The sequence below is a fragment of the Cricetulus griseus genome, chromosome 10 (genome assembly GCF_003668045.3).
Source record: "Cricetulus griseus strain 17A/GY chromosome 10, alternate assembly CriGri-PICRH-1.0, whole genome shotgun sequence".
Classification (NCBI taxonomy): Eukaryota; Metazoa; Chordata; class Mammalia; order Rodentia; family Cricetidae; genus Cricetulus; species Cricetulus griseus.
Genome location: NC_048603.1, coordinates 10561260 through 10586494, shown reverse-complemented (window position 1 = coordinate 10586494; position 25235 = coordinate 10561260). Strand labels below are relative to the sequence as shown.

Genomic DNA, 25235 nt, shown 5'->3' with positions numbered 1-25235 from the left:
GTATCTAAAGAAACATGAAGTTACGTGGTGCCTCTGAGAAATCCCAGCACTTGGAAATGGAGGCAGGAAGATAAGGGGAAGGAAGGAGGAAGGAGCGGGGCGGCAGAAACTGATGGTTTATAAGGCCTGGGAAGGGAGTAATACATTTTTTTCTTTAGTATGAATGGGCCAGCAAGATGGCTCAGAAAGTGAAAATGTTACTTGCAGCCAAGCATGTTGTCCTAAATTCAATCCCCATACTCACATGGTAGAAGGTGAGAACTGACTTCTACAAGTTATCTTCTTCACTTGAGTGCTCTCTCTCTCTCTCTCTCTCTCTCTCTCTCTCTCTCTCTCTCTCTCTCACACTCACACACACACACACACACTTTCTCTCTGTCTCTTGTGTCTCTCTCTCACACACACACATACTCTCTTTCTGTCTCTCTCTCTCACACACTTTCTCTCTCTGTCTCTGTCTCTCTCTCTCTCTCTCTCTCTCTCTCTCTCTCTCACACACACACACACACACTTTCTCTCTGTCTCTTCTGTCTCTCTCACACACACATACTCTTTCTGTCTCTCTCTCTCACACACACACTTTCTCTCTCTCTGTCTCTTCTGTCTCTCACACACACACACTTTCTGTCTCTGTCTCTCTCTCTCACACACACACTTCAATAAAATAAATGAATGAGAAAAGATAGGCATCTGACATTAAAGAAACTGGGGCCTCGCCATATTATACACTTAGATTTTCAACGACAATCGTTCATTATATTAATGATTCCTACTTTCAGCATTGTTTATAAAACAGGGTTTTAAAATGTTTATAAAACCAATTCCTTGTGTAAGCCTAATTTAATTTGGCTTCCACTTAGGCAGTGTGCTTAATGTATACATAGAGGAGTATCACTTAAAACTGGCTATCAGAATTGTGTCAGCTAGTGGGAAAGAAGGAACACGGAGTCGATCTGTCCATTGATTTGAGAATTCTTACTGAGGAGACTCAGGATTAAATCTAACACTGTGTTTGCTCACACAACAGCACATATAATCCTCTTTGGCCCATAGGAATTTAGCGTGTGGGAAAGCAAAGCAAGACCATGATTTTTCATTTTTAATATGTAGGTTTTCCTTTCATCCTTATCAAACACTGTATTATTTCTGGCATGCTGGTACACAGATTCCCAGCGCTCAAAAGGCAGAGGCAGGCAGATCTCTGTGAGTTTGAGGTCAGCTTGACCTACCTATATAGTGACTTCTAAACTAGTCATGACCAAATAATGACACCCTGTCTCAAAAAAAAAAAAAAGAAGAAGAAGAAGAAGAAGAAGAAGAAGAAGAAGAAGAAGAAGAAGAAGAAGAAGAAGCCAGCAGCAGCAGCAGCAGCAGCAGCAGCAGCCGGGCGTTGGTAGCACACGCCTTTAATCCTAGCACTCGGGAGGCAGAGGCAGGCAGATCTCTGTGAGTTCGAGGCCAGCCTGGTCTACAGAGTTCCAGGATAGGCTCCAAAGCTACACAGAGAAACCCTGTCTTGAAAAAAAAAACCAAAAAAAAAGGAGGAGGAGGACATTAGTTTAATTGGTAAATCTTTATTTCTGTCAATCTCAAACAAATGAAACAAATTTTAATTGCAGAACTGTCACCCAAAATATATAAAAGTTATCTTAAACCAAAAATGAAAGCCACAAATAAGTAAGGAACCATGCCACCTCTCCAGTCCTTAGGGGACGGGTAGAAAGCCATAAAGTCGCAGTGGTACCTACTGCCATTACTCAGTCTTCTACAAGTGTGCCCTCGTTTGGTTTACGTAAATCTCCCATTTGCCACTTTGCACTCTCTCTCATTAGGCCCAGGGGTAGCTAAGCTTCCCAGGCTGGAAGGTGCCACCACCCTTCTTATCTATACCAGAGTGTCTGAATTGTTGCTTAGCAAAAGCCAAGATGATAAGTAACAGTAGTGCTCGAGGACACACCCAGTCTCTTCTGCATTTTCCGTGCTCATATCTTGCACAGGTTTCAGCAACCACCACATAGCTTTGCACAGGGCTCTCCCTCTTAGTGGTGGCCAATTGATTTAGTTAACTAAAGCAAGAGCCTTTCACAGCCAGGTTTTGAAGTATACCCCGCATGGGTGAATTAGTTCAAATGCATTTGTAGCCACAGCCTCTCATATAACCTGTGAGGTGAGTCACGGGGTGTTCACAGCTCAGAACAGTCACCGTGTGTTAGTGGTAGCTCTACAGTCACTGTATTGTAGGAGGTTTCTTTAGTTATCTTGTGGCCTGGAAAATCTGTAACTGTTGTGTTGACCTCAGGAAATGTGAGGTTTGTGTGTTTGTTTCCTGTTGTAGATTCTTACCTGTAATGTGTGGTTTTCAGATTCAGAATTAAGCAAGATTAAGAATTTCCCATACATTTCAGAATGTGGGAAAGTCATGCACAATAGCTGCAGCACAAACTCTGGAGGAGTGAGAGAGAAGCAGGGCAGCCCTGGGAAGGGAGGATGGTGTGGGATGCAGACAGACTCCCCAGGGCCTTGTGCGCCAGGTAGCCTAGCTGAAGCGTCTCACAAAGCACAGTGGACAGAGATGTCAGTATCTGGCTTCTGGATGCTCACACACATGTGAGCACACCTGTATACACCGCACACATGGGGTGGGGAGGGAAAGTGGGGTACTGTTTAAGCTACTTTCTATCACTTCAGGAATTTCTGCATGACACCTGATATATGTAAAAATCAAACATTTACCAACAACAAATCATAAAGAATTTATTTTTAAACAATCCTTTGGTAACTTATCAAAGACTAAAACAATTGCATATTAATGAGACAGCTATGCTTGTTTTTAAGAAATTAAATTTGCTGAATATTTATTGATATAGGACATAGAATACCAACACTTATCAGTTAATGATTTTATAATTGTCAATTCTGAGAACACTATGTAAATATTTAGTATAAAGTGACAAAAATATGTCTAGGGACACTTCAGATATCATTGGAAATTCTGCCCCAATCTAAGTGAAAATTTATTGCGTGTGTGTGTGTGTGTGTGTGTGTGTGTGTGTGCAAAACTCGTTAGCTATTTGAACAGCAGTTTTTAAAATGAAAATCTCTTGTGGTATAATGCAGACATATATTAATTTAATACTCCTGTGCTGAGAAGTGATGGCAGAAACCTATTACAGCTATATTTTCCATAAGTAAGCTATTATGTCTCTTAAAGCCAGAAGCCATTGTGCATGCAATGTTGGGGCCTTTGTTGTCATAGCGGGGTGGAGTGAAGGAAACAGTGTGAGTACAGATGCTGTGTGTTCAGACCTGGCAGGAGTGAATGCCACAGTATAGCAGGCAAATGCTGCCTGAAATACCTTCATTGTACACTGGGTTTGCAATTGTTTGTATTTTGTTCTGTTTTTTTGTATTGTGCATCCATTTTATTGTGGCCAAATTTATGTATGAGATTTAAGAACTTACAGATGAGACATGCTTTTGAAAGTGTTCCTATTTTGTTGTATTTATCCTTGTGTTTGCCTTTTCTTTCTTTGCTTTCCCCCCTGCGCTACAGATGGTTGTGCTTGTCATACGTGCCTAGAAGAAATTCTAGGACCATGGCTGTTAGTGTGCTGTGTTTGAGGGGGCGGCTGAGAGCCACTCTCTTTGTAAACTGAGGGTGGTTTTGGTTAAATGCTACCTGTATTGCTAAAGCCTGTTATAGTTTCCACCCTTTAGAACATCTGTTTAAGTTAAGCTCAGTCTGTGTTCAGTAGTCGAGAAAGTAAGCATATTTTCTCCCAGGTGGATGTATTGCTGAAACTCACTCACTCATGTATATTTCACCTGCGGTTCTATATGAATTTCTATTTCCAGTGCAATTAGGAAGCTATCTTGGTTACCGTTCTCTTCACCCGTTGAAACCTCTCCCTTTGCGTTCTCTTCCTCTCCTGTCTTTTCTGTTGATTTACTTGCTGTCTTCTCAGCTGTCAGTGGAGTTACTGTCTTCCTGTCTCCATATTCAGGTAGTGTCGGTGGCTGAGTCTCACCGCAGGATCGATGCTTTAAACGCTGAAGAGCTGCGCACACTCTGCAGACGCCTCCAGGTGCCCCCAGCCCCTCTGTAGTTCAAACTTCTCCTTCGGAGATTACGGCTCCCTGTGTGTCCTTAGTGTCGTTCCTCGAGACAAATCTCATATAGACTGGTTTGTCTGGAGTGAAGCACTAAAATAAGCCACCAGAAAATAAATGCATCCCTCTTTGTCTTAAAGATGGTTTTACCTTGGACAGCTACTTTTTTTTTTTTTTTTGCCTCTTTTCTGTCTTCTTTTCATAATAATTTCCAGCCACTGGAGAACTATTCTCATCACTATGTATTTCTTTGAGCTATGAGTTTTCATTTAATTTTGACACTGGGAGAACACTTGGTTTTGTGAGTGAACCTTTATGGACTAGAATCTGAAAGATACCAGATGATAGGAAAATTATAAAAATCTCACTGGAAAGTAAGGCTTAGGTACTCTCTCTTCAAGGCTATCTCTACTGATTAAAATCTTAATGAGACAAATTGGTTTTGTTCTTGAGGCATTCTTAGTTGGTATTGGAAATGCTTTGGGGTAGGAGAGAAGCCATCTGAGCTAGATACATTATTTAAATTTTCCAAAACATCTTTACGTTGTTGAGAAAGACACAGTAATAAAATTGAAAACTCATTTTTCAGTTGTGTTTTCTTTTTATGAAAGTATGCTCTGCTTTCGTTGCTCTCCTAGACTGACTGAATAGTTCTCTTTCACTTTCCCATGCTGCCTTGGATTTCTGTTTCGTTCGGTTTTAACTTTTCATATCATTTCAATCAAGGTAAACTATGATGATGTGAAAGTCCTCATAGTAAGCTCCTCACCAGGAACAATACAGTTCTAGAACTTGTATTGTCTGGAAACCCACACCGTCCAGACCTGGCAAGAGCTGTGTCGGATGGCCAGGCTTCCACTCCTGAGCGGCGTCAGTCTCCGCCCTCTGCTGCATTTTAGTTATCTGCTCCAGTCAAATTCTATGGGGTTTAAATACTTGATCAACAGTAACTAGGATTACTGTGTTTTTGATCCTAAAATTAATACCAAATGTAAGCATTAACACTAGATTATAAAGTAAGCTTCTAATTACCATTTTTGTCATCTTATGAATACCAGTGAGCTTATTCTATCAAATAAGTGCAACCAGTTTACCTAACCTTTACTCATGAGCAAATTGATTTTAATATTTATTGCTTGGTTCCAGTAGGTGAAAAGTAATTGTTTTAATAAGTCAAAAAATAGAAGGCAGTTTTACAAAATGGTAGCAAATAAATACACCCCAATGAAAAGACATTTATCATTTTTGGTCTACCATTCTTTAAATTTTTAATGCAAGAAATTTTATAGTAATTTTAACAACTTTTATATTTTGTGTGACAAATACTAGCATGTATTTTACAGAGCACTTAGTTAAAAAGCTCCCTGGCTCCCTCCCTTTTGTCCATAAGGGCTAAGCTATGCATGTAAGTTTCCTGTCACCCAGAAACAGGAGCCACAGCTCTTCTTGCCAGTTCTTCCTTGTATATTTAATGGAGTGTACTTGTTCTAAACTCTTGTGCTTCCAGCACCCTGTACTTAAACGGGTGTCCTTTGCCCTGTGGAATCTTTAGCCACCTGTGCTCAGTGAAGTTTCGTTTAACTCAAAAGGCTGAAATGTTCAGAACAAGTCCCAGTTTCATACCCACACCCTGCTGCTGTTTGCTGTTTTAGATCACTACAAGGGAAGACATCAACTCAAAGCAGGTTGCTCCAGCAAAAGCCGACCTGGAGTCTGAAACTTTCCGACCAAACCTAAGTGACCCCAGTGAACTCTTACTGCCTGATCAGATTGAAAAGGTATGCCGTGTCACCTGCTGCGTCTGACTGTGTGCTGTGAGAGGGAAGCAGCCTCCAGCTACTCTCCAGCTGCAGGGCCACTCCTGCTGTCCCTCCCTCTTTGTGAAGCGTAATTGGGCAGAGCAGAGCGACCCCTGCAGCTGTGCTGAAGTACTGACAGAAGGAGAGTAACTAGGAGAGGCCAGTGTTTGCTTTTTCATGCTGGTTTGTAAGGCAGGGTCTTAGTGTGGAGCCTAAGCTGGACTGGAGACTCCTGACTGCCCGGCCTTAGCCCTAGTGCTCACCACATCTGGCAGTCTTTGGTTTGTGCCTAGTTACGTGGTCTGTGTGAGTGATCTTATGTGTTTGTTATCAAAGCTCTAGAAATTAGAGATTAGTATTCATATTTTTGTAAGTGATGAAATTTTTCATGTAGAGACATTAATTTATTCAGTGTCATGTAGCTGTAAAAGATTTTCAAGCCTCTGTAATCTGGTGCCATATCCATTTGAATATTCGGTACAGTACAAGCGATAAGCAAGCCGTGTTTCTTATCACTGTTGGCATTTTGGTTTGGCATGATTTGTTTTCTAGCAGACAGTGCTGTTTCATGATGAGAAGTGTGTAGTTCATATTACAGCATCACAGCCAGGAAAATGACAGTTTCCAGTGTTTCTTTCTTCACCTGCATTTTATACATGTGATTAAGTTCCAGCGGTTGCTGCTTAAAGTCACATAAATACTGACGTTTGTTTCTCCAAGCTTACTAAGCATCTTCCGCCAAGAACCATCGGCTACCCATGGACGCTTGTGTATGGAACAGGGAAGCACGGCACGAGCCTGAAGACCCTTTATAGAACAATGACAGGCTTAGACACGCCGGTGCTGATGGTGATTAAAGACAGTGACGGACAGGTATGGAAAACTGGTTGTGGAGATCCTTTGTCCCCTGGTAATAACTTTTAGCATTCGTATTTGATCAGCTGTATTGTAGTGCATAGTTTTTAATTACTGTTGTATTGGACAAGGCAATACTGAGTGTTCTAGAGGTTAAATGTAAACATACTAAGTAAACATTTGGGGTTGAAGTCAAAAATAATATGGTAGAGACAGTTTGAGCATACCAACACCTTTAAAGGCGAGCATGAACTGCTAGGTCTCTCAGGAGCCCAGGAAAAGTGTTTGTGTATGTGAGGAAGGTAAGAGTGAGCCTTATAGAAAGAAGAAAAATGGGCAGATGCTTAAGAATGAGTAAGACATTTAAAAATACCTTTTGCGTTCATTATTTGATGATTTCCTGTATATACATGATGTATGCAGACACTGTAACTTTTCTCTTTCCAAAAAAGTCTCCTCCTTGTTGCCGTCTTGTGCGGGAAATGGGTTGTGTCCCACTGTCCTGCTTTAGGGTTGTTTGCACCAGCATGGAGCACAGGCCACCTACGGTGGCTATACCCACCAAAGAAAATGGCTCCAGGGTCATTGCACAACAATAAAGCAAAGTCACAGCTGGAAAAGAGAAACATTGAACAGTAATGAGAAGACAGAAAACAAGTATCAGTTAAAGAGAATCTGTAGCTATTAGTCCGTCTCTGTATTTGTTATGTGCCGGATATTTAACTCATTGTCCAATGGTTGTTTAAATCATCAAAAGCCTGCAGAGACTGATCATCATCCCTGTTATAGTTGAGGTTAACTCTCCTCACATGACTGAGATACAGGAACAGGCATGAGAATCAATGAAAATGAGTCAACTATTGCTATAAACCACAGTTGTGGATGTGTTGAAACATATGACAGGTTTGAAAATCACATGGTAAAGGGTCCCTTACTTATGACTCCATGCATAGAAAACTCACATGGGCCAAAGGAAGCTATGATGACATCAGATGTCAGCTTCCTCCAGAAGTGGGGCTGGTAAGAAGAGGCTCACGAAGAGCTTTTCAAGTGCCGGTGACGTTCCCTTAGGTCTCAGTCTGTACTTGGGACTTTATGGCAATTTTAATTGAGCTACACATTTATATTCTGTGTACGTTCTTCTAAATGGAGTAACCTCTTGTATATGAGGTTTTAAAATCACTGCTGTAAGGATGGAATGTTACACTTGGTAACGTAAAAATCTGCCAAGTGCTGCACTGGCCTTTCCTGATATGAAAGGTGGGCTCAGTGCACTGAAATATTCCAGTGTCATCTTCATTTGAGTCTGTAATGTAGGCTTTCAGTGATGTCACGGTCATTCAAACAGAGTGTGTCCTTGGGGTGTTTTCTGTGTAATGAGGCAGGAAGGGGGAAGAAAGAAGGCATTTAACTACACCAAAGGACTTGTAGATTTCTTACCACTGTGCTCCAGTAGAGGCGTGTATATACCACATATAGACTGTGCATTTTGTCCAAAGTGTAATCACTGTATCTTTGTAGACTTCAAAGCCAGGGGAAATCTTTGCTCTGCTTTGTAGTCGATGGGAATGTGACATGTACAGGAACTTGTCATCGCCCCTTAAGGAGGAGTTGTGAAAACGCCTGCTTCTTACACTGTATGGGCCGTGTGTGATGGAGGGATGTGCAGATGAACTACAGTAGAAGTTGTGTCACTGACCACGCCCCTTTTATCCGTAGGTCTTCGGTGCACTAGCATCCGAGCCATTTAAAGTAAGCGATGGCTTTTACGGTACTGGAGAAACCTTTGTTTTTACATTCTGTCCAGAATTTGAGGTAAGAAGAGTTATTTCAGCATTGTGAGTATATAAAAAGGAGCTGCTGTATAGATATATAGAACATGTCGACTGAAAACGTAGTCGTTACAGCTTTCATCTGCATTTGTGCTTATGATCAAACCTTTGCATGTTACATGTAGCATGTGGTAAATGCGACAATCTAGTCATTATGTGCAGTTACATGTAGCGTGTGGTAAATGCGACAGTCTAGTCATCATGTGCGACTGAAATGTCAAAACTTTGTTGAAACTTGTGACCCCCAACAGTGAGTCTTCCAGTAACGTTCCAAAAAGGCAAACACAGAGGGAACGAGGAAGCTTTCCTAGCTTCTAGGAAACATGGAGGTGTTCTGTGAGCAACAGGGGACGGGTACTGTTCATAAGGGAACGGCCCATAAATGTTACCATCCTAAAACTGGAAGATGACAGTGTCAGCTGGCAAATTCAGGACAAGACTCTTGAGAAGAGAGTGTATGGGCGCGTTGACCACTGTGAGCTGAGATAGCTTCCTGAGAAGGGGGAAGGAAAGGGAGGTTTTAAAAGAAGCCAAAGAGAAAGGGAACTGGGTTTAACTTAACTACCAGATTGCTCTACCAGGAGAAGCACACGGTGAGAACTAATGGCAAGGAGCCTGAGCTAGAGTGTCCATTCCCTATGAATTTCACCACCTAATATTGCACAAAGAGTAAATAAAATAAAAACCTAGATTGAGATAGGTGTGTGTGTGTGTGTGTGTGTGTGTGTGTGTGTGTGTGTGTGTGTGTGTGTGTGTGTGTCTGTCTGTCTGTCTGTCTGTCTGTCTGTCTGTCTGTCTGTCTGTGTGTATGTGTGTGTGTGTGTGTGTCTGTGTATGGAAGCTCATATACAATAATATTGAAAAACATGGTAAAGATGAGGCCTAGTTTAGTTGAGATAAAATTCTTCTAGAATACCAGGATTAAATATATAAGAACATAATGTTGGGGTTGAAGAAACAGGTTGTTGGTTAAGATCCTCAGCTATCAGGAGGGCCTGAGTTTGATCCCCCAGCATCCACAAAAGCTGGGCTTGGCCTCATGTGCTTATAGCCTCAGCAACAGAGGACTGTGACAGGTGGCCTGTCCTGAAAGCATGGTAGCCAGCTAACTTGGTAAGCTTCTGGTTTACTAGAGACCTTGCCTCAATGCCGTAAGGGGAGGAGACTGTAGGGGAAGAGACCCAATATCTGGCCCTGCCCTCAACAATATGTTTGTGGCACAGACCCCTACCTACATTTATGCATGTGTAAAATACACAGATACAAGCCGGTTAATGTCTAAGTATTTTTCAGATTTCTCAAGGGTTTTAATTTGGAAAATCATAAGCATTGTTAGTCTAAAAACCGGAAATTTGAGCCCACAGAAAAGATCTTGGCCCTGTAGCAGTTTTCAAACATTTACAGGCAAAGTTAATGTTGGAAGAGAGAAGTTTTGCCAAGAGTTACAGTCTGAGAAGTAGGAGTGGCGAGTTAGGAGCCCCTGTGCTGTAAAGTGGATCAGAAACACTGACACCCAGAGGCCCAGAGCCTTTTCTGCTGAGCTTTGATGCTGTTGTGTCTGTTGTGTGGACTCCCAAGTCTGGGAGAACGAATTGGTGACAGTTTTCAACTATATATCCCACACTCTGCTTTCCATTCATATAGGTCTTTAAGTGGACGGGAGATAATATGTTTTTTATCAAAGGAGACATGGACTCATTAGCATTTGGCGGTGGAGGGTAAGTCTCATGAGCATTAAAGAATATGTTAGGTTACTTACAAAATAAATTCTTTGGAAATTTTGACATTAGAATCTAAACTTGTATATTATTGCAAATGATGTTTTTAAGGTACTTCGTAGGATACTTTATATAGTTGGTAAAGTATTTTTTTCCTCACTTTAAGATGCTGGCTAGCTGATTTCCATTAAGACCTATCATTTGCTTTAGGTGCATTGCATCTTTGAAATTTAGCTACTCCAAATCTTTTACTGTGTTGACTATTGAAGTATGCATGATCGTCTGCCTCTCTTTCATTGTGTAGGATGAAATCTATTGTTTTCTTTCAGTTTTTCTCTGATCACAGTTCAAATCTGTATTTCAGACAATTATAAAACTTTATTTTCCTGTAGCAAGGTGTAGTGACACCTTCCATGCTAAGGGTTTTGTGTCTCTTCAACAGTATTTTACTCTTTTAGCCTAACACTGCTATGAAAAGCCCTTTTTAAAAATATTCTGCTATCCTGATTTTGTTTCGTCTCGTGATGTGTAAAGGTAGCCTCCTCTGTTACCTTTGAAATGTGTATTTGTGAAGCAGCGCTCACACTGTCCTATCACACCTGGCTTCTGTGTTGCCAGAGCTTGCCAGAGCCTCCCAGAGTCACGTCTCTCGTCCATTAATCTTTGTGGCTTGCTACCAAAAACTACTAGCATTGTTTTCTCCGACAGCATGCTAGAGAAGTAACTCAACAGAAACTCTAGTTGCTCTCACGGATACTGTTTTTAATAGCAACATATTTCTTCCTAGGCATCTAGAGTAAATAAGCTGCTTTTGCCTTGCTTTTGTATTTTGCTTGCATTCTTGTATCATTAACCCTCATTTTTATCATAGATGATATAAATTTTAACACCTGCTTGAGAACCAGATTAAAACTGTAGCGCTAGGAGAAATGCCCGGAGATGCAGTTCAATGAAGGAGTGCTCCCGTAAAATTCAGTTGCTAGCACTGCCCAGGAAAATAATAAAATAATAAACTAGTAAAGAACTACTTATACCAAATGCCAAAAGCTAGTTGGATGTGAAGTACATTTAAGTGTGTTTAATGTATTCCTTAATGTGTGTGATAAATGATTTTATAATGGAATGAAAAACAAATTCTTGGCTTGTGTGTCATTAGGAAAAGGAATAGTAGGGGGAGGTTTAGAGGAGTTCATGGCCCTGGAGTAGTGTGCACTAAGAAGCCTGACTGATTGCTTTTTGACGCAGGCTGCCAATGTCAATGGCTGTTTTGATGTGTTTCAGGGGAGAATTTGCCCTTTGGCTTGATGGGGATCTCAACCATGGACGGAGCCATTCTTGTAAAACGTTTGGGAATCACACACTTTCTAAGAAGGAAGATTTCTTTATCCAAGACATTGAAATCTGGGCTTTTGAGTGAATGCAGTGCTCTCAGTTTTAGCAGGACGTCGGCCCAAACCTGAGCGGACAAAGCATTGTTTGGAATGTTCCAGAAGCAATACAATTCACATGTCATTTGCGTTTTCACGTCCGTCGTTTTGCCATTTACTTACTACAGCTATAATTTTGGAGTTTATTTTTCAAATCATGTTTCTGTCCCAGAGTTCTTTTGTTTACACCATGGCCTGGGTCCCTGTAGTATAACAGCTGGGTGGAGTTTGGTCAGCGTATGGCAGCATTTTGATCATAAAGGCCACCACATTTTCAATTCGAGTTATCTCAGTCTCTTAATTGGATGGTGCTCTGTTGTTAACTTTTTTTTTTTTTAATCTGTATTGTTTCTTTTTGTAGAGCAGTGTACTTGGGGTATTGAGGAAATGGGATTGAGATACTTTTGTATTTGGTTGAGTTGACAAAGGTGACATTTGGTTGGACCTGCTTATCACTTTCTTCTGAGAAACTATATGCCAAAAGAATATCTCCTTCATAGACCTCTTCTAGTTCTAATTCACTACAGCATTCTCTTTATTCGTGTTGTAAACATTCTCAATTTCATTTTAAGACAATGAAATTTGAAGAGAAGTCTGATTGGCATAGACCACAGCACACATGATATGCGGGTTTGGGCGCATGTTTTCATCACTGAATTATCAGATAATTGACAAATTGACAGAGGATGGGAATTTAATGATTCTATTGGATGTAATATATTAAGCAAGTAATACTCTTTACATATTTGTAGCTTAATAGGGCATTATCATAAGTACAAAACGTAAACCCTGCATATTTCTTCAGCATTGTGTCAGATACACTGTTTTACAGTTCTGTTGTTTTAGCCTTGTTGCATACCAACTCCCCAAATACATTTTATTTTTTTTCCTGCTCAAAAGAAAAACACATTGTTTTGAAATAAAAATTGTTTTTTTTTTTTTCAAGTGGCATATGTTATTAGTTAACCATTAGCGTCTGCTCTTGTGAAAGGGCGGAGGCTGTAGTCGACAATACTGTAACTCAGTAGACTTGGTGAATGAATGTGCAAGCTTCTGTCAAGTGGCCTCCAAAACAGTGAACAGGTAGAATAAACTAGCGGCTATATCTTCTGTCATAGGAAACCAACAATAAGCCATTGTGGCAACACTCGTCAGTTCAATCTCAGAGCTTCATGTCGCGCAAAGAATAAATCCTGCTGTTATACGTGTGCCAGTGACTCTGTGCTGAAAATCCAGCTGTTCCACACAAGCGTTGTAGATCCTGTAAATTGATGTTTAAAGATAGTTTTGTTCTTACAGAAAGTGTTGACTGCCAGGTTGCTTATAGCACTTTAAATTATTCTGAAAATGAAATTACCAGCCACATATGGTGGCTTAAGTAGTTTTAGTTATATAACTTAAAATTACCTAGTTCTTTTGGGAAGAGTCTAGATACTTCCCCAAAGAAAGCATAATGCTAATCAAAATCTGGTGTTCTATGACATGTTGTTTCTGAAGATGAAACAGAAACACGGGGCATCGTTTCCTCGTCTGTGTATAGCTCTCATTACAAGCTAGGTGATAGTATCTAGGTTAAATGTTTATAATATAGGGAATTGTAAATAAATGTATCCTTTCTCCTTTGGTCTTCCACAGCAGTGTTATTGTCTTTGTGGAGGTGACTAATGATACATCTTTAAAACATCCTGTAATGGATTTCAACTACAACAAGGTCATAGAGATGTATACCAAATAAAATTAAATGCATAAATGCAAATGAGTTTGGATTTATTCAATAACCAAGTTATTTCCGTATCTCAGAACTGGCAGTAAGAATACCATTGTCTCCTGACAAGTACCCTGCTAGCACACTGTGTTGATGGGGCCACAGGAGGAAGTGACAGAGGTTTGAAGCCCTGCTGTCTAAAATGGAGAGTTGGGGGAGGGTAGAGAGTGCCCAGCATAAATCCCAGGGCTGTGAGGAGCCCCGTGCAAGCACCAAGAACTTTCTTATTTTTTTTTTTTTAATCTCACAGAGCTTTTAAGAATATTAGCGTGGAGAAATAACATGGACAGATGTGTGCCTTAGGAAAAATTCTTTGAGAAGAAAATAAAGAGAAGTAAGAGCTAGAGATGGGAGGAAAACTAAGCAAGTCTATTGTGAAATCCAGACGGAAATAGTGGTAAAGAGTGAGGTGAAGATTTGAAACGGGTTTAAGGATTGGGCTTGGGCTTGACAAGAGCTGGCTGCTAGCTTGGTGTCAGCTTTAAAGATAGCTATAGCCAATAGTAAATAGTTTCTTGCACATCCTTAAGGTTCTGACTTGAGAACTGGCTAGTGTTAGTGTCAAGTTACCAGTGTAAAAATGAGTGTGTAGGTGTTGACATCCACAGACTCTAGCCCCTGGGTATAGTGTGAGAAATTATCAGATTGAAAGAAGCATTTGATGTTCCATTCCAAAACATTAAGTTTTTAAATAACATGATTTCCCTGTGGGTGAAATGCCCTTGAAGATTATTGACATCATTTAAGACAGGGTTCTTGAAATAAGTTTTGTTTTTGTTTCTGTTTTCATCAAAATAATATTAACCAGCACAAGAAAGGGATCTGAGCTTCCTTCTTGAGTTAAGAGGAAAACAAATTGGACCTAAGGCAGGTGGGATAAGGTAAATATATAGGAGCAAAAACCAATGCAGTTTTAAAAGGATACAAAACATAATCTGAGAATACTCCGTTGTACTTGTTAGAAAAATTAACGTGAAGAACAAAAGATCGCTCATAAGAAAAGACTGAAAGTGGCATCACAGTCGTCAAGAGATGAAAGGTTACTGTGAATATCTTTGTATTAAGAAACTTGGCAGTGTGAGAGAAATAGAGAAACATTTTGGACAGTGTCATATGGAAGCCTGGTAAGAAAATTACAATAACAGGTCTAGGTAAAGCCTTCCAGAATGTAAAGAAAGTTCCTTTTTGAGACCAGAATGTTCAGACTTTATGAGCTTTTTGTTCAAAGCTTACAAGCTTTGGTGGTGATGGTTTAAAAGCTCCTGAAAGTCAAAACTAAAAGCTGGCATATTCTGGTACATTCTCTTCACTCATTTCTTCTCATTCCTACAGGAAGTTGACTTTATTATTTCTTTAATACCCTTATTTCCAAAATATCTTGACAAACATTTACACATATAACCTAGTTTGCATGCATATGTATTTCTCTGTTGCTTAAATTTTACCTGCAAGAGAAATTTTGGGAGTATTAGTTGCTCACAAAAAAAATAGGTGTGATGTGATCTTGTTGGGGACTGGCATGCCCCCCATATCTGAGCAGGAGGTAATGCAATGTGATGATAGAAACTGCTCTGAAAACTTCAAGTACTTGAGGTCAGCCTAGAAATTCAGTCAAAGCCATTGACTGTGCTCTAGGAAATGTCCAGGGTACCAGGAATGAAGTGGAGACATCTCCACTAAGGGACCATTTCAGCCTGGACCACGTGGTTTGTCTTTCAATGACTCAATGAAATGACTGAGCAGAAGGGATGTAACAAAATTCTGGCTTACATAGAATTATAGCTGTACCATGAAGAAATGGCTCTGGTAATTCCACATCGTCTCTGTTGATAATTAGGACAGCAGCTGGTGTTGCAAAGGGAAAGAAAAACCAAAAAGCAAGCAGAGTGTGTGACCACGATCTCATCTTGCTACACAATGTGAGAGGAAATACAGCAACAACCTCAGAGCTTCCATTCTCAGAGGGTGAGCAGGGCAGTGGGCTTGGGCAGCTTGCAAATGTTCAGGTGGAGGCTATAGAGGGCGTGCCAGTGCAAACATCAGGGGAAGACTGAAAACCAAAGGGAAAATGGGGTTTGGGAGACCAAGTGCATGGTACTAGGAATTCCGAACTGTGCGTGATATGATACAATTATTTTATAGACTGGGTGACTCCAGCAGGTCTTTAGGTTAGCTTGTTTGCTGAGTTTTCTTAACAAGTTTTCTTGTGGATGCAAATGTTCTGAGTTTTCAAATATGAATTTCCCTGTCCTTTAGAGAGAGTATCTTTGCATTTGAAGTCAGGAAAAATTATGGGACTGAGGGTCTTACAATCCAATATTAAGCGCGATAAAATACAATAGGGTAAGAATCGTCTACAAATCGTTAACCGTTTTCTGGGTTTCTAGAGAGCTGTGTCGATGCTTTTGCAAGCTGCCTGTTAGGATGCAGCTGATTGATGCATAGCGTTTTCCTCCGAGGATACTAGTTTCGGACTTGTTAAGAATTACTCAGGTGAATTAATGAATTTGTGCTTTCTTAGCAGAAGGGGTATAGCTGCCTTAGAGTTCTCAGTCATACAGAATTCTAGCTTATGTAGAATGATTCCTGGACCATGAGAAATGCTGATAATCAAGAAAGCAACTGTATTTGAAAGACAGAAACCAAGCAGAGTATGGATGTGGTCTCACTTTGCCACGCAATATGGAAAGGGTTTTCAGTGTATTCTTGTGTTCAGACAAGTAGAGCTTGGAATAATGTTATCCTGAAGCCTTAGATGAAATGCCAATACTAGGAATATCCCAAGTTCAACTCCACTTTTGTTTTATTTCAAACAAACACAAAAGAGATGTTTTGGAGTCTAATCCAAAAATCTCACAAAAACTACAAAAGATACAACAGCTTTTACTCGGCTGTTTTTTCCTCAGTTCTAATGTGGGTCCCACTGTGACAACACGTGTACATGTTATCCCTAAGAAATTCCACTAGAAATATTAGTCAGCAGTATAGAAAACAAAATTGGACGTTTGCTTCAGTGTATTGGAATTTTCAGTTTGCAGCAATCATTCTTGACTTTTTTTTTTTTGTTTTGTTTTTTGTTTTTTGTTTTTCGAGACAGGGTTTCTCTGTGGCTTTGGAGCCTGTCCTGGAACTCGCTCTTTGTAGACCAGGCTGGCCTTGAACTCACAGAGATCCACCTGCCTCTGCTTCCCAAGTGCTGGGATTAAAGGCGTGTACCACCAATACCCAGACTCCATTCTTGACAATTTTTGTAGTAATTTAATCTGTAGTTTGTCTATCATGTAACAGTTGTGGATTCCTATTATTTTGAGATACAATTTGATGATTTTTGTATAACCATTTTAATCTTAGCAGCTTTCTTTGGTAAGTGTTTTTGTTTGTGCGGGGAGGATGGGGGAGGAGGGGCTTTTATGTCTTGGGAAATTTTCTTTGTTAGAACAGGAAGGAAAAACGTCTCAGGTTTCAAATTCAGTGATTCTGTAAGATTTTCTCGAGTGGGCATCCACTTCATAGAACTTCTGTGTTTCCTGTTCATCCATCACCTATTGGCACAGTGGAGGCAGCATCACTCATCAAGGCTTTAAGTGAAACTCAGACCAGGAAGCCTGAACCTCCCACCTCCACTCTGCTTTCCTGGTCGTGCACCGTCTTTGTTGCTCATAACACCACTGACAGCATCTGTTTCTGCGTGACTTGCTCAAATCAGAAAGAGAAAGCCGACCGAGGGAGCCGCACAGAGGAAGTCCAACATCTTACTGAATGCCAACTTTCACTTCTGCACCAGAGGTGATGCCATAACTGTTTTGAAAGGACTGGGGAGTATTCTGGTAAAGAAGAGGACTTCTCTGGCAGGTAGGAGGCTCTGCATTCGGTTCCCAGCACTTTATAAAGTGGGAATGATCACACAGAAGCCACAGTCCCAGCTCTGAAGAGGTAGAGGCCAGCGTATCGGGGGTTTGACATCGTCCTTAGCTAAACAGAGTTTTAGAGTTTGAGGCCAGGCTAGCCTAGTGACTGTCTAGTTTGTTTTATGGGTTGTTTTTTTTTTTTTTTTTTTTTTTAAGAAAAAAGATGAAGTCAAATTTTTAGTTTTATCCAGTATAATGGAATTTTTCCCCCTAAAAATGACTTACATTGTGATATTCTACTTTGTCTAAGGTCAGCTTTCTTAACTGCAATGTGTCTTAACTGTAATGTGTAATTTTTCAATCTGGAATAATTTCAGTAATGAAGGCCAAATATTTCTGCCTAAAAAAAAGGTAAGTAAAATTTCAAAATATTAATATGCTGATTATGTATTAAAGTCTATGAACCTCTAAAATTATTAAAATCTTCATGTAGTGATCTCATAGAAATAGCCCCAAAAGCCATTTACGTATATAAAATATTTAATATTGATAGCATTCCCGAGCAGCTTGCCTTTGAACTTGTAACCCACTATTTAACAGTAGAACAGCGGTGACTGATGGGCTGAGGACCTACTCAAGGAGAGTAATCACAACATGGTCATCTTTGCCTTGCCACAGCATCTCTCCTTCAAAGTGCACCAGTCCGTGTTTCCTGGCACGCATGAGGATGCCCACCACTTTATCTGAGATACGAACGTATCTATCGAAGAGCTCTCCGAAAGTCACCTGGATCTTGCCGTCTCGTCTGTGGCGAGCCATCGTGCGGATAACCAGGCACAGCTCCATGATTTCCCGGTAGATGTGTTCCTCGGCTCGCTTGGCCCTTTCCGCTGTCTTGCTTCCCTCCCTGGGACGGCCGTAGCCCTCGTCTCCCTTGTGTAGCCGAGTGGACATGGCCAGGTCATAGTCAAATTCGTCACTGAAGGGGTTGAGCTTCTGTGACTGTATGTGTTCATCAGCCCACTGCTGCCACCGCCCTTTCAAGCTGTCCACTTGGCTGTACTTCCGGTGCGCCTTGCAGCTGAGTGTCTCCGTGTATCTGTTTGCCCTGAAGGAGAGAAGGTGGAGAAGCAAGGTTGACAAGTGGCGTTTCCCTTTGTACCTCCCATGGGTATGCATCTGAGTGTGAGTGTAGTTCCCGTTATGATAAAATACATGTTACTATTTACAAAAAAAAAAAAAAAGGGAGAAAGTTTTCTATCATTACTACTTTGTATTCTAGGTCACTTTCTCTGTAACAAGGATGAGTTAAACACTAATGATATTAAACTCAAGTTAAAAAAAAAAAACAAAACACAAGGCCACCCTTACTTACTGTATGAAAGTATCTGTTTCTAATGTGTTTCCTGTTATAAACGTCCCTGAACTGGAAACTAGTTCTCAGAGGGCTTCTGACACCAGTTGCTGCATGCATTTGGTACTACTATACAGATTGTAATAGTTGTACATAGAATTTTGTGCATTTCTCCCCCTGAGAGCCTGTTTACACTAGTGTTAGTGATGCACGCAGTGTAGAAATAGGTAGCGCTTGCTGGCAGTAAGAACACTTCCTTAACATAATGTGCTGGCATTCTTCCAAACACTTCATTATTATTCTCTGCAACCATCTATAAGATGGATAATATTTCTATCAGCTGTATAGATGAGCAGACTGAAGCCATAACGATTTCAGAACATCTTTAACACAACACTAGTAAGTGGGAGGCTAAGACTGGGCTTTGAAGCCAAGTTAAGCTGTCACAAGAGCTCAGTGTGCCACTCTTAGGAAATACTGCTTGAGTCTGTAGCAGATTCTGCAAAACCGAAGCTAAAATCAGTGTGATGAATGGGTTGTATTTCAGTGTGTGTGTGGTGTGTGTGTGTGTCTGTCTGTCTGTCTGTCTGTCCCCTTGGAATCTGGGCTTCATTTTCTTTATTAAAACCACAAGACCCAGCTTTTGAAACACTGCAGTCATTATAAGAAGGTACAGACTAATTTTCAAATAGCTAAATTTTGCACCTGAACAACTTCTCTGTTGCTTCTGTATGTATCTCTCCAATTTATTAGACTTTTTTTTTTTTTTTTGGAAAACTGAAAAATGTACCCCATCTTCCTAAGGCAACCACCTTCATTCTGAGGAGCACTAAGTCGCCAGGATGTGAAGAGACATTACTCATCTCTGAGAGTGGCATGGCAGGGCTCTATGAGCACTCGCAATTCCCTGCTCTAAGCCCAAGAGTGAGCCAGGTTTATCTGTCCTTGTACAAACTTCCTAAATTCTGCTCCAATGACAAACAGGCCAGTGAGTCATAGCAGCTGTTTCTACGGTGTTTCAGGCCTCTGTCTCTGTGGTCCTAAGCTCCGTTCTGTCAGGATAACCCTGAGCCGATGGGACTCATCACATTGTCCTGGTGCCAGGAGACAAATGTTTGCTCTCGTTGAGTAAGGAAGACATGCAGCCTGTCAAGCCAGACACCAAGCCTGTACGTGGTCCAAGTGCACCCTTATGAAAGAAGTAACAGCCACTAGATGGCGAAATTTCACTAATTCCCACGTTTATGTTTCAGAAGGCCCTGTGGTCTCACTGTGAGGTTAGAACTGGAAGGGGTTGCTCTGATGTAACACTTTCTTTCACAGCGGTGTGGAGACAACCAGGCAGCAAGGTTTACCTGGGAAAAACGGCACAACACAAGTTTATTGCAACCCCTGAAGTCTGAAACAGTGCTAAAAGCAAAAACACATAGTGAAGTCGACTAGATTTCCCCTCAGCCCTTTTGGGGTGAGCTGTCAACGCCTTGCCATCAGCTACTTACTCTACTCCCCAGTATGGGCTGGGAATCCTGGAAGAGCAAACGTCGTACCCTTGAAGCCACAGTGATGAAGACGGAAGCTACCTCAAGGAAAAATTCTAGTGGCTATTTCAAAGTGAGTATCCATCCAGTTCCAAAGGGTGAGGTAACTCAGAGTAGTTGCATGATGCAGTAGTGTCTCAGCACACACCCAGAGCTCTGCCCCACGCTCAAGTACCACAGGCTCAGCCTTCGGCAGGCCTGGCTGCTCGGCTGCTCCATCTGCCATTTACATGATGCCACCTAAGCGCTCTTTGGGGAGCCAGTGGATAGTGGCAAGAGCACCCTAAAAGATACTCATCCACAAAAGGAATCCAGGTAACAAAGTTGCATTTGCAACTCAAGTGTGGGGGCACCGGGGTGAAGAATTCGGTGATGTTATGCACAAATGAAAATATTACATAGGCATCCAGGCAACCAATTGAAGATACGAACTTGAATATTCTCATGTGGGTATTAAGTTTAGTTTTCGATTTTTATAAAGGAAAAAAGGTATAGTAGAAAAATGCTTACACTAGCATCCAGAGGCGATCTGTTTAAACTTTGCGTTTTATGACTTTCTGGTTTCTTAAGGTACAATTTCTGTCTTCTGCCTTGAATTAGGAGGTTAGGTGCTGAGTATTGGAGCTCAGTAGTGTTTGGAAACAAGAGTTTTTGTTGGTTTGGAAATAAGTCAGTGGAGAAGCCCTTGACCTTTAGAAGAAGCACTTTCTAAGTCTCATTTCATTGTCATATTGTAATTCCCCAAAATAAGAGGAAGGGGGGCAAATCAAGAACTGGAAAATAAGTATAGGCAGGCATGGTGGATCACACCTCTAATCCCAGCACTCAGGAAGCAGAGGCAGGCAGATCTCTGTGAGTTCGAGGCCAGCCTGGTCTACAAGAGCAAGTTCCAGGACAGCCAGGGCTGTTATACAGAGAAACCCTGTCTCACACAACGAAAAAAAAAAAAAAAAGTCTATTTTAAAACACTTGAAAAATACATCCCACAATGTGTCTTTTCTATACCAACGAACATCTTGTATGGATGGCTTTATATTTTGAATTGTTAAAAGTATGAAAGTGGCTTAAATTGGAATTAGAAACTCTCATATCCTAGAGATCTTTTAGGTCACTGAATATAATACGTTATTGCATGCTTTAAATTTTCTGGTGAAAATGGTTCAGATCAGCGGTTCTCAACCTGTGGGTCACGACCCCTTTAAGGGTCACACAACCCTTTCACTGGGGTCACCTGAGACCATCAGAAAACACGGATATTTACATTATGATTCATAACAGCAGCAAAACTGCAGGTATGAAGTAGCAGTGGAAATAGTTTTATGGTGAGAGCCACCTCAACGTGAGGAACTTTATTAAAGGCAGGTTGGGAACCACTGCTTTAGATTTGTCTTCCTAAAGACAATATGGTATGGATTGTCAGCAGAGCAATCACTGTGTCACCGATATTTTAGGAGACCAGCATTGTTTCCTCTATATGAATATGCAAAATGATTAATTGTATCAGATGCGATAGGCAAATTACCTTGGAAAGTTTAGCTTTATTAACAAAAATGTCGTACCATTCCTAATCTGTCCACTCTAAAAATGGCATGAACCTAATACTGCTTTCTTACCTGAATGCAGCTTATCCATAGTGTAGTGACAGCATGGGAACCAATTTTATCATGGTTCGGCCCTTTGGTGAGTAACTATTTGAGTAAGTTATTAAGTGGTAATAAAATTAGCAGAAAATATGACAGCCGGGAGTTGTATATATGATCCATTCCCGTGGAATGGTACTGGAAAGTCCTTTAATGTCCTTCACCCAGATCCCAGCTTCAGTGTGTCAAGGGGGCCTACGAGTGAATTTCCTAGTCCCAGTTTGGGATATTTATGAAGGGAGGTAGTTGTGGCCCCCCCCCCCCCCCCGAGAGTCAGTGCCCAGTTGTCTCAGTGTCTGAAGCACCTCGGCTTCCTGTCCCACAGAACACACAAACGCTGGGGAGAACTTGCTCACAGGACAAGACCCCTGGCATACTTCTCTGGCCTCCACACCCACACGTAGGGCCAGAGGGGTTCATGTGCAAACAGGCTTGCACATGCGTGCGCACGCACACACATACACATGCCTGAACACGCACAGAGCCCTTATCCTGTCTCTTTCAAAGCCCTTCAGCGTAGTATGTACTAAAACCCTGCGCTTTGGAGGTCACTGAGTTCAATTAAACCGACACCTTGTTTCATGCTAAGGGAGAACTGAGCTCAGGGCTCAGCGCCAACATCCACAGTTCCCACTAGCAGGTGAGCCAGTAATGACATGGACCAGAAGGAGCACTTCTGAATTTAGCTCTGGCCTCTGAGGCCAGAGATGCTACCCTACCCTAAAGGACCCGCTCCAGCTGGCATCACGTCCCCATCCTTCTGTGTCTCTCTGGCTGGCTTTGGTGACTGAGACACAAGGGAGTGGAAGGAGGCGTTCACTTACTGGGAGGGCAAGGGGCGTTTGATCCTGGCAGCGGTCACCTGCACCGCGTCCTGTTCAGGTCTGTCCTCCACGTCCCCGCCGTAGCCACTGTCCTCCGTGTCTACGCTGTCACTCTTCCACGTGGGCTCTTCCTGCTCCATCACCCTCCAGCCTTTGGTCAGCTCAGACACCAGGTGGGTGCACCTTCGTCTCCGCGTTGGCGAGTCGCGACCCAGGAGGAGCCTGTCAATGTCGTTCTCTGGCTGAGTCGCTGCAGACATTCCCGGGTCACTCTCATACCTGTGGCTCAGGTAGTTCACGTCTCCCCCTCTCTCGTAAGCCTTGCTGACAACTGTCCTGGTCACCTCTTTCCTTCTGATGTGGGAGACCTCGGAGGCGGCATCTGAGTGCTGTCCATCTCCATGTCCATCTGGCTTTGGGGATGGAGGTTGGGGGGCGCACTGGTGGGGACCAGGGCACACCACCGGCTTAGGAGTCTGGGGTGGGTCGTTGGTTGCTCCAGGCAGCCAGCCTGCAGGCTCCTGGGCCTGCCTGGTGCTGTTCTCATTCGCCCACTGCTGCCAACCGCGGGCCAAGTTGATAACCAGGGTCGCCGTGCGCACCTTGCGGAGGGCGCTCTTGGCTGGCCCCTCTCCTCTCTCCTTTTCTCCAGGGGCCATGCTACCTGCTTCCTCTCTGCTGACAGCCTGGGCACTGGCTAAAGAGGGAATGTGCTTGAGAGAGGTTGCCCTGGGATTTAAATAGAAGCAGGGTGTGAGGGGGAAGGAGCGCCCGGTGACGCCGGAAACTATGCAAAGCATTTCTTTGCCAAGATGCTATGCCATCTCCCTGACGGTGTTCTGTTTTTAAACCCTGACAGGTCCCGTTTCATCACGGCAGAGGGACGTCTCTGGTGGCGAAGGACACTGGCATGTCCCCTCCTCCCTTCTCCGAGTGCCAGAGTGGAAAGTACTACATTGCATCATGGGCTCGGCTTTATGTTTTCCTTGACCTTAAAACCTGATCCTACCATTTATAGGAGCGAGCGGAGCATACAGTTGGTGCACAAACTGTGCCACAGCCTTAAGGGCTTGTTCTCAGTGAAACCTCTGTGGCCCTCAATAGAGGTGCTGTTTGGTCACATTTCTTGGTGAGTGAAAGGTATTTAACTAACCGCAGATAATAACAGGTGAGATTCAAGTCCCGACAGAAACTTGAGCTTCCGTTCATTCTATCACTGTTAGGAAGAAATCTGAAAAAAATTTGTCTGATCAGACCTTCATTGCCAGATGGGAACATAGATGCCCAGAGGAAAAATAAGGTCCAGATGGTGAAAGGCTAATTGTTGGTTTCTATCTCCATTCTGAGAGAAAACCCGTTAATACACATTAGCATATAATATTAAAACAGTAAGCTATTCTAATGATATGGAAGTTAAAATTTATTTTTACTTATTTTAGAAATTATTACTAGAGTTAATCTTTTCAAATATCAAAGCTGTTTAATCCACAAAGAGACAAAATAAATGGAGGCTATCCTAAGCATGTCCTCCAAGTTACTTTATTTGGGGACAAGGTGCCATTATGTAGCCCTAACTGGCCTGGAACTTGCTATGTACAACAAGTGGTCCTCAAACTCTGAGAGATCCTTCTGGCTCTGCCCACTGAGTGCTAGGCTTAAAGGTGTGTACCACTACATTTGACTTCCTTTTTATTTTGTTTTGTTCTTAATGATTGACTATTAGTTGAACTCATTTTTAAAATTATTTCTTTTCTTTTTGACGTTTATGATATAATTACATCATTTTTCTTTTCTTCCTCCAAACCTCCTACTTGTTCTCTTTCAGATTCATGTTGTCTTTTTTCATTGTTACATGTATGGTGTGTGTGTGTGTGTGTGTGTGTGTGTGTGTGTGTGTTTACTAAATAAATAAGTACAACCTACTAGTCTATGTAATGTTACTTGTATGAAGCCTCAGTCCTATAGGAAAAACAACAAGCAACTAAGGAAAGCTGAGAGCAGGAGAAACACTTTTCCTCAGGGAAGAGCTCATCAGTTGGTTATTCAATACCAATGGGTGAATTCTGAAAGCCTTCCTCGTTTTTTAATAATATAAACTTCTCTAGCAAGCAAAGGCATTTGTTTGAACCTTCACAACATCAAGCAAATAAATATTTCTAAGAGGGCTGCAAAGATAAGTCATGAAGACAGAGAAACAGCCATCTGTTCATCTGTGTTATTAGACCAGATAAAAGTGTGCAGGGCTCGGCACTGAGCAATTTTTTAAAGTAGGACAAACATTTTTTTTTTTTTTCATTTACCACTGCTTTAGGCTTTCAAGTCTATCCATTCCTCCAATTTGACATATAGTCATCCCACTGATTGGAAAATCTTGCCTGTAGGCTCTGAAAGTATAAAAGTTAATTTCTTCTGATAGACACAATCACTCAAAGAAAACAAAGCAACCCCCCCCAAAAAAAAAACATGAGTTTTTCATCATGTCAGTTATTCATGCCCTAGGAGTCAAATGATTTGGGAAATGTTTT

At 41.7% G+C, this 25235-nt stretch overlaps 2 protein-coding genes across 7 annotated transcripts in view; one reads left to right on the top strand and one right to left on the bottom strand.

Annotated features, from left to right (window-relative positions):
* Oxr1 (oxidation resistance 1) overlaps nt 1-13497 on the top strand; it is a 146910-nt gene extending 133413 nt beyond the window's left edge. For 3 of the 6 annotated variants that reach the window (XM_027431460.2, XM_027431458.2, XM_027431461.2), the window contains 6 exons: nt 4005-4085; nt 5763-5888; nt 6630-6782; nt 8484-8579; nt 10241-10314; nt 11596-11731. In XM_027431460.2, the coding sequence (XP_027287261.1) occupies nt 4005-4085; nt 5763-5888; nt 6630-6782; nt 8484-8579; nt 10241-10314; nt 11596-11731 (666 nt within the window). Of the gene's footprint in view, nt 1-4004; nt 4086-5762; nt 5889-6629; nt 6783-8483; nt 8580-10240; nt 10315-11595 lie in introns of all 6 variants that reach the window. The other 3 variants (XM_027431454.2, XM_027431463.2, XM_027431455.2) reach the window with 3 other exon arrangements.
* A 4487-nt stretch (nt 13498-17984) lies between these two features.
* Nucleotides 17985-23369, bottom strand: Abra (actin binding Rho activating protein). The gene is made up of 2 exons (XM_027431453.2): nt 22711-23369; nt 17985-18462 (listed from the first exon to the last, which is right to left on the bottom strand). Exons 1-2 carry the CDS (start codon nt 23367-23369, stop codon nt 17985-17987), a joined length of 1137 nt encoding a protein of 378 aa, XP_027287254.2.
* Between the last annotated feature and the right edge of the window lie 1866 nt (nt 23370-25235).

Excerpts from the sequence above, each read along its gene's own strand:
- Abra (XM_027431453.2), bottom strand. The coding sequence starts at position 23,369 with ATGGCCCCTGGAGAAAAGGAGAGAGGAGAGGGGCCAGCCAAGAGCGCC. Across the intron at positions 18,463-22,710 it reads AAACGCCCCTTGCCCTCCCA|GGCAAACAGATACACGGAGA; the intron begins GTAAGTGAACGC and ends TCTCTCCTTCAG.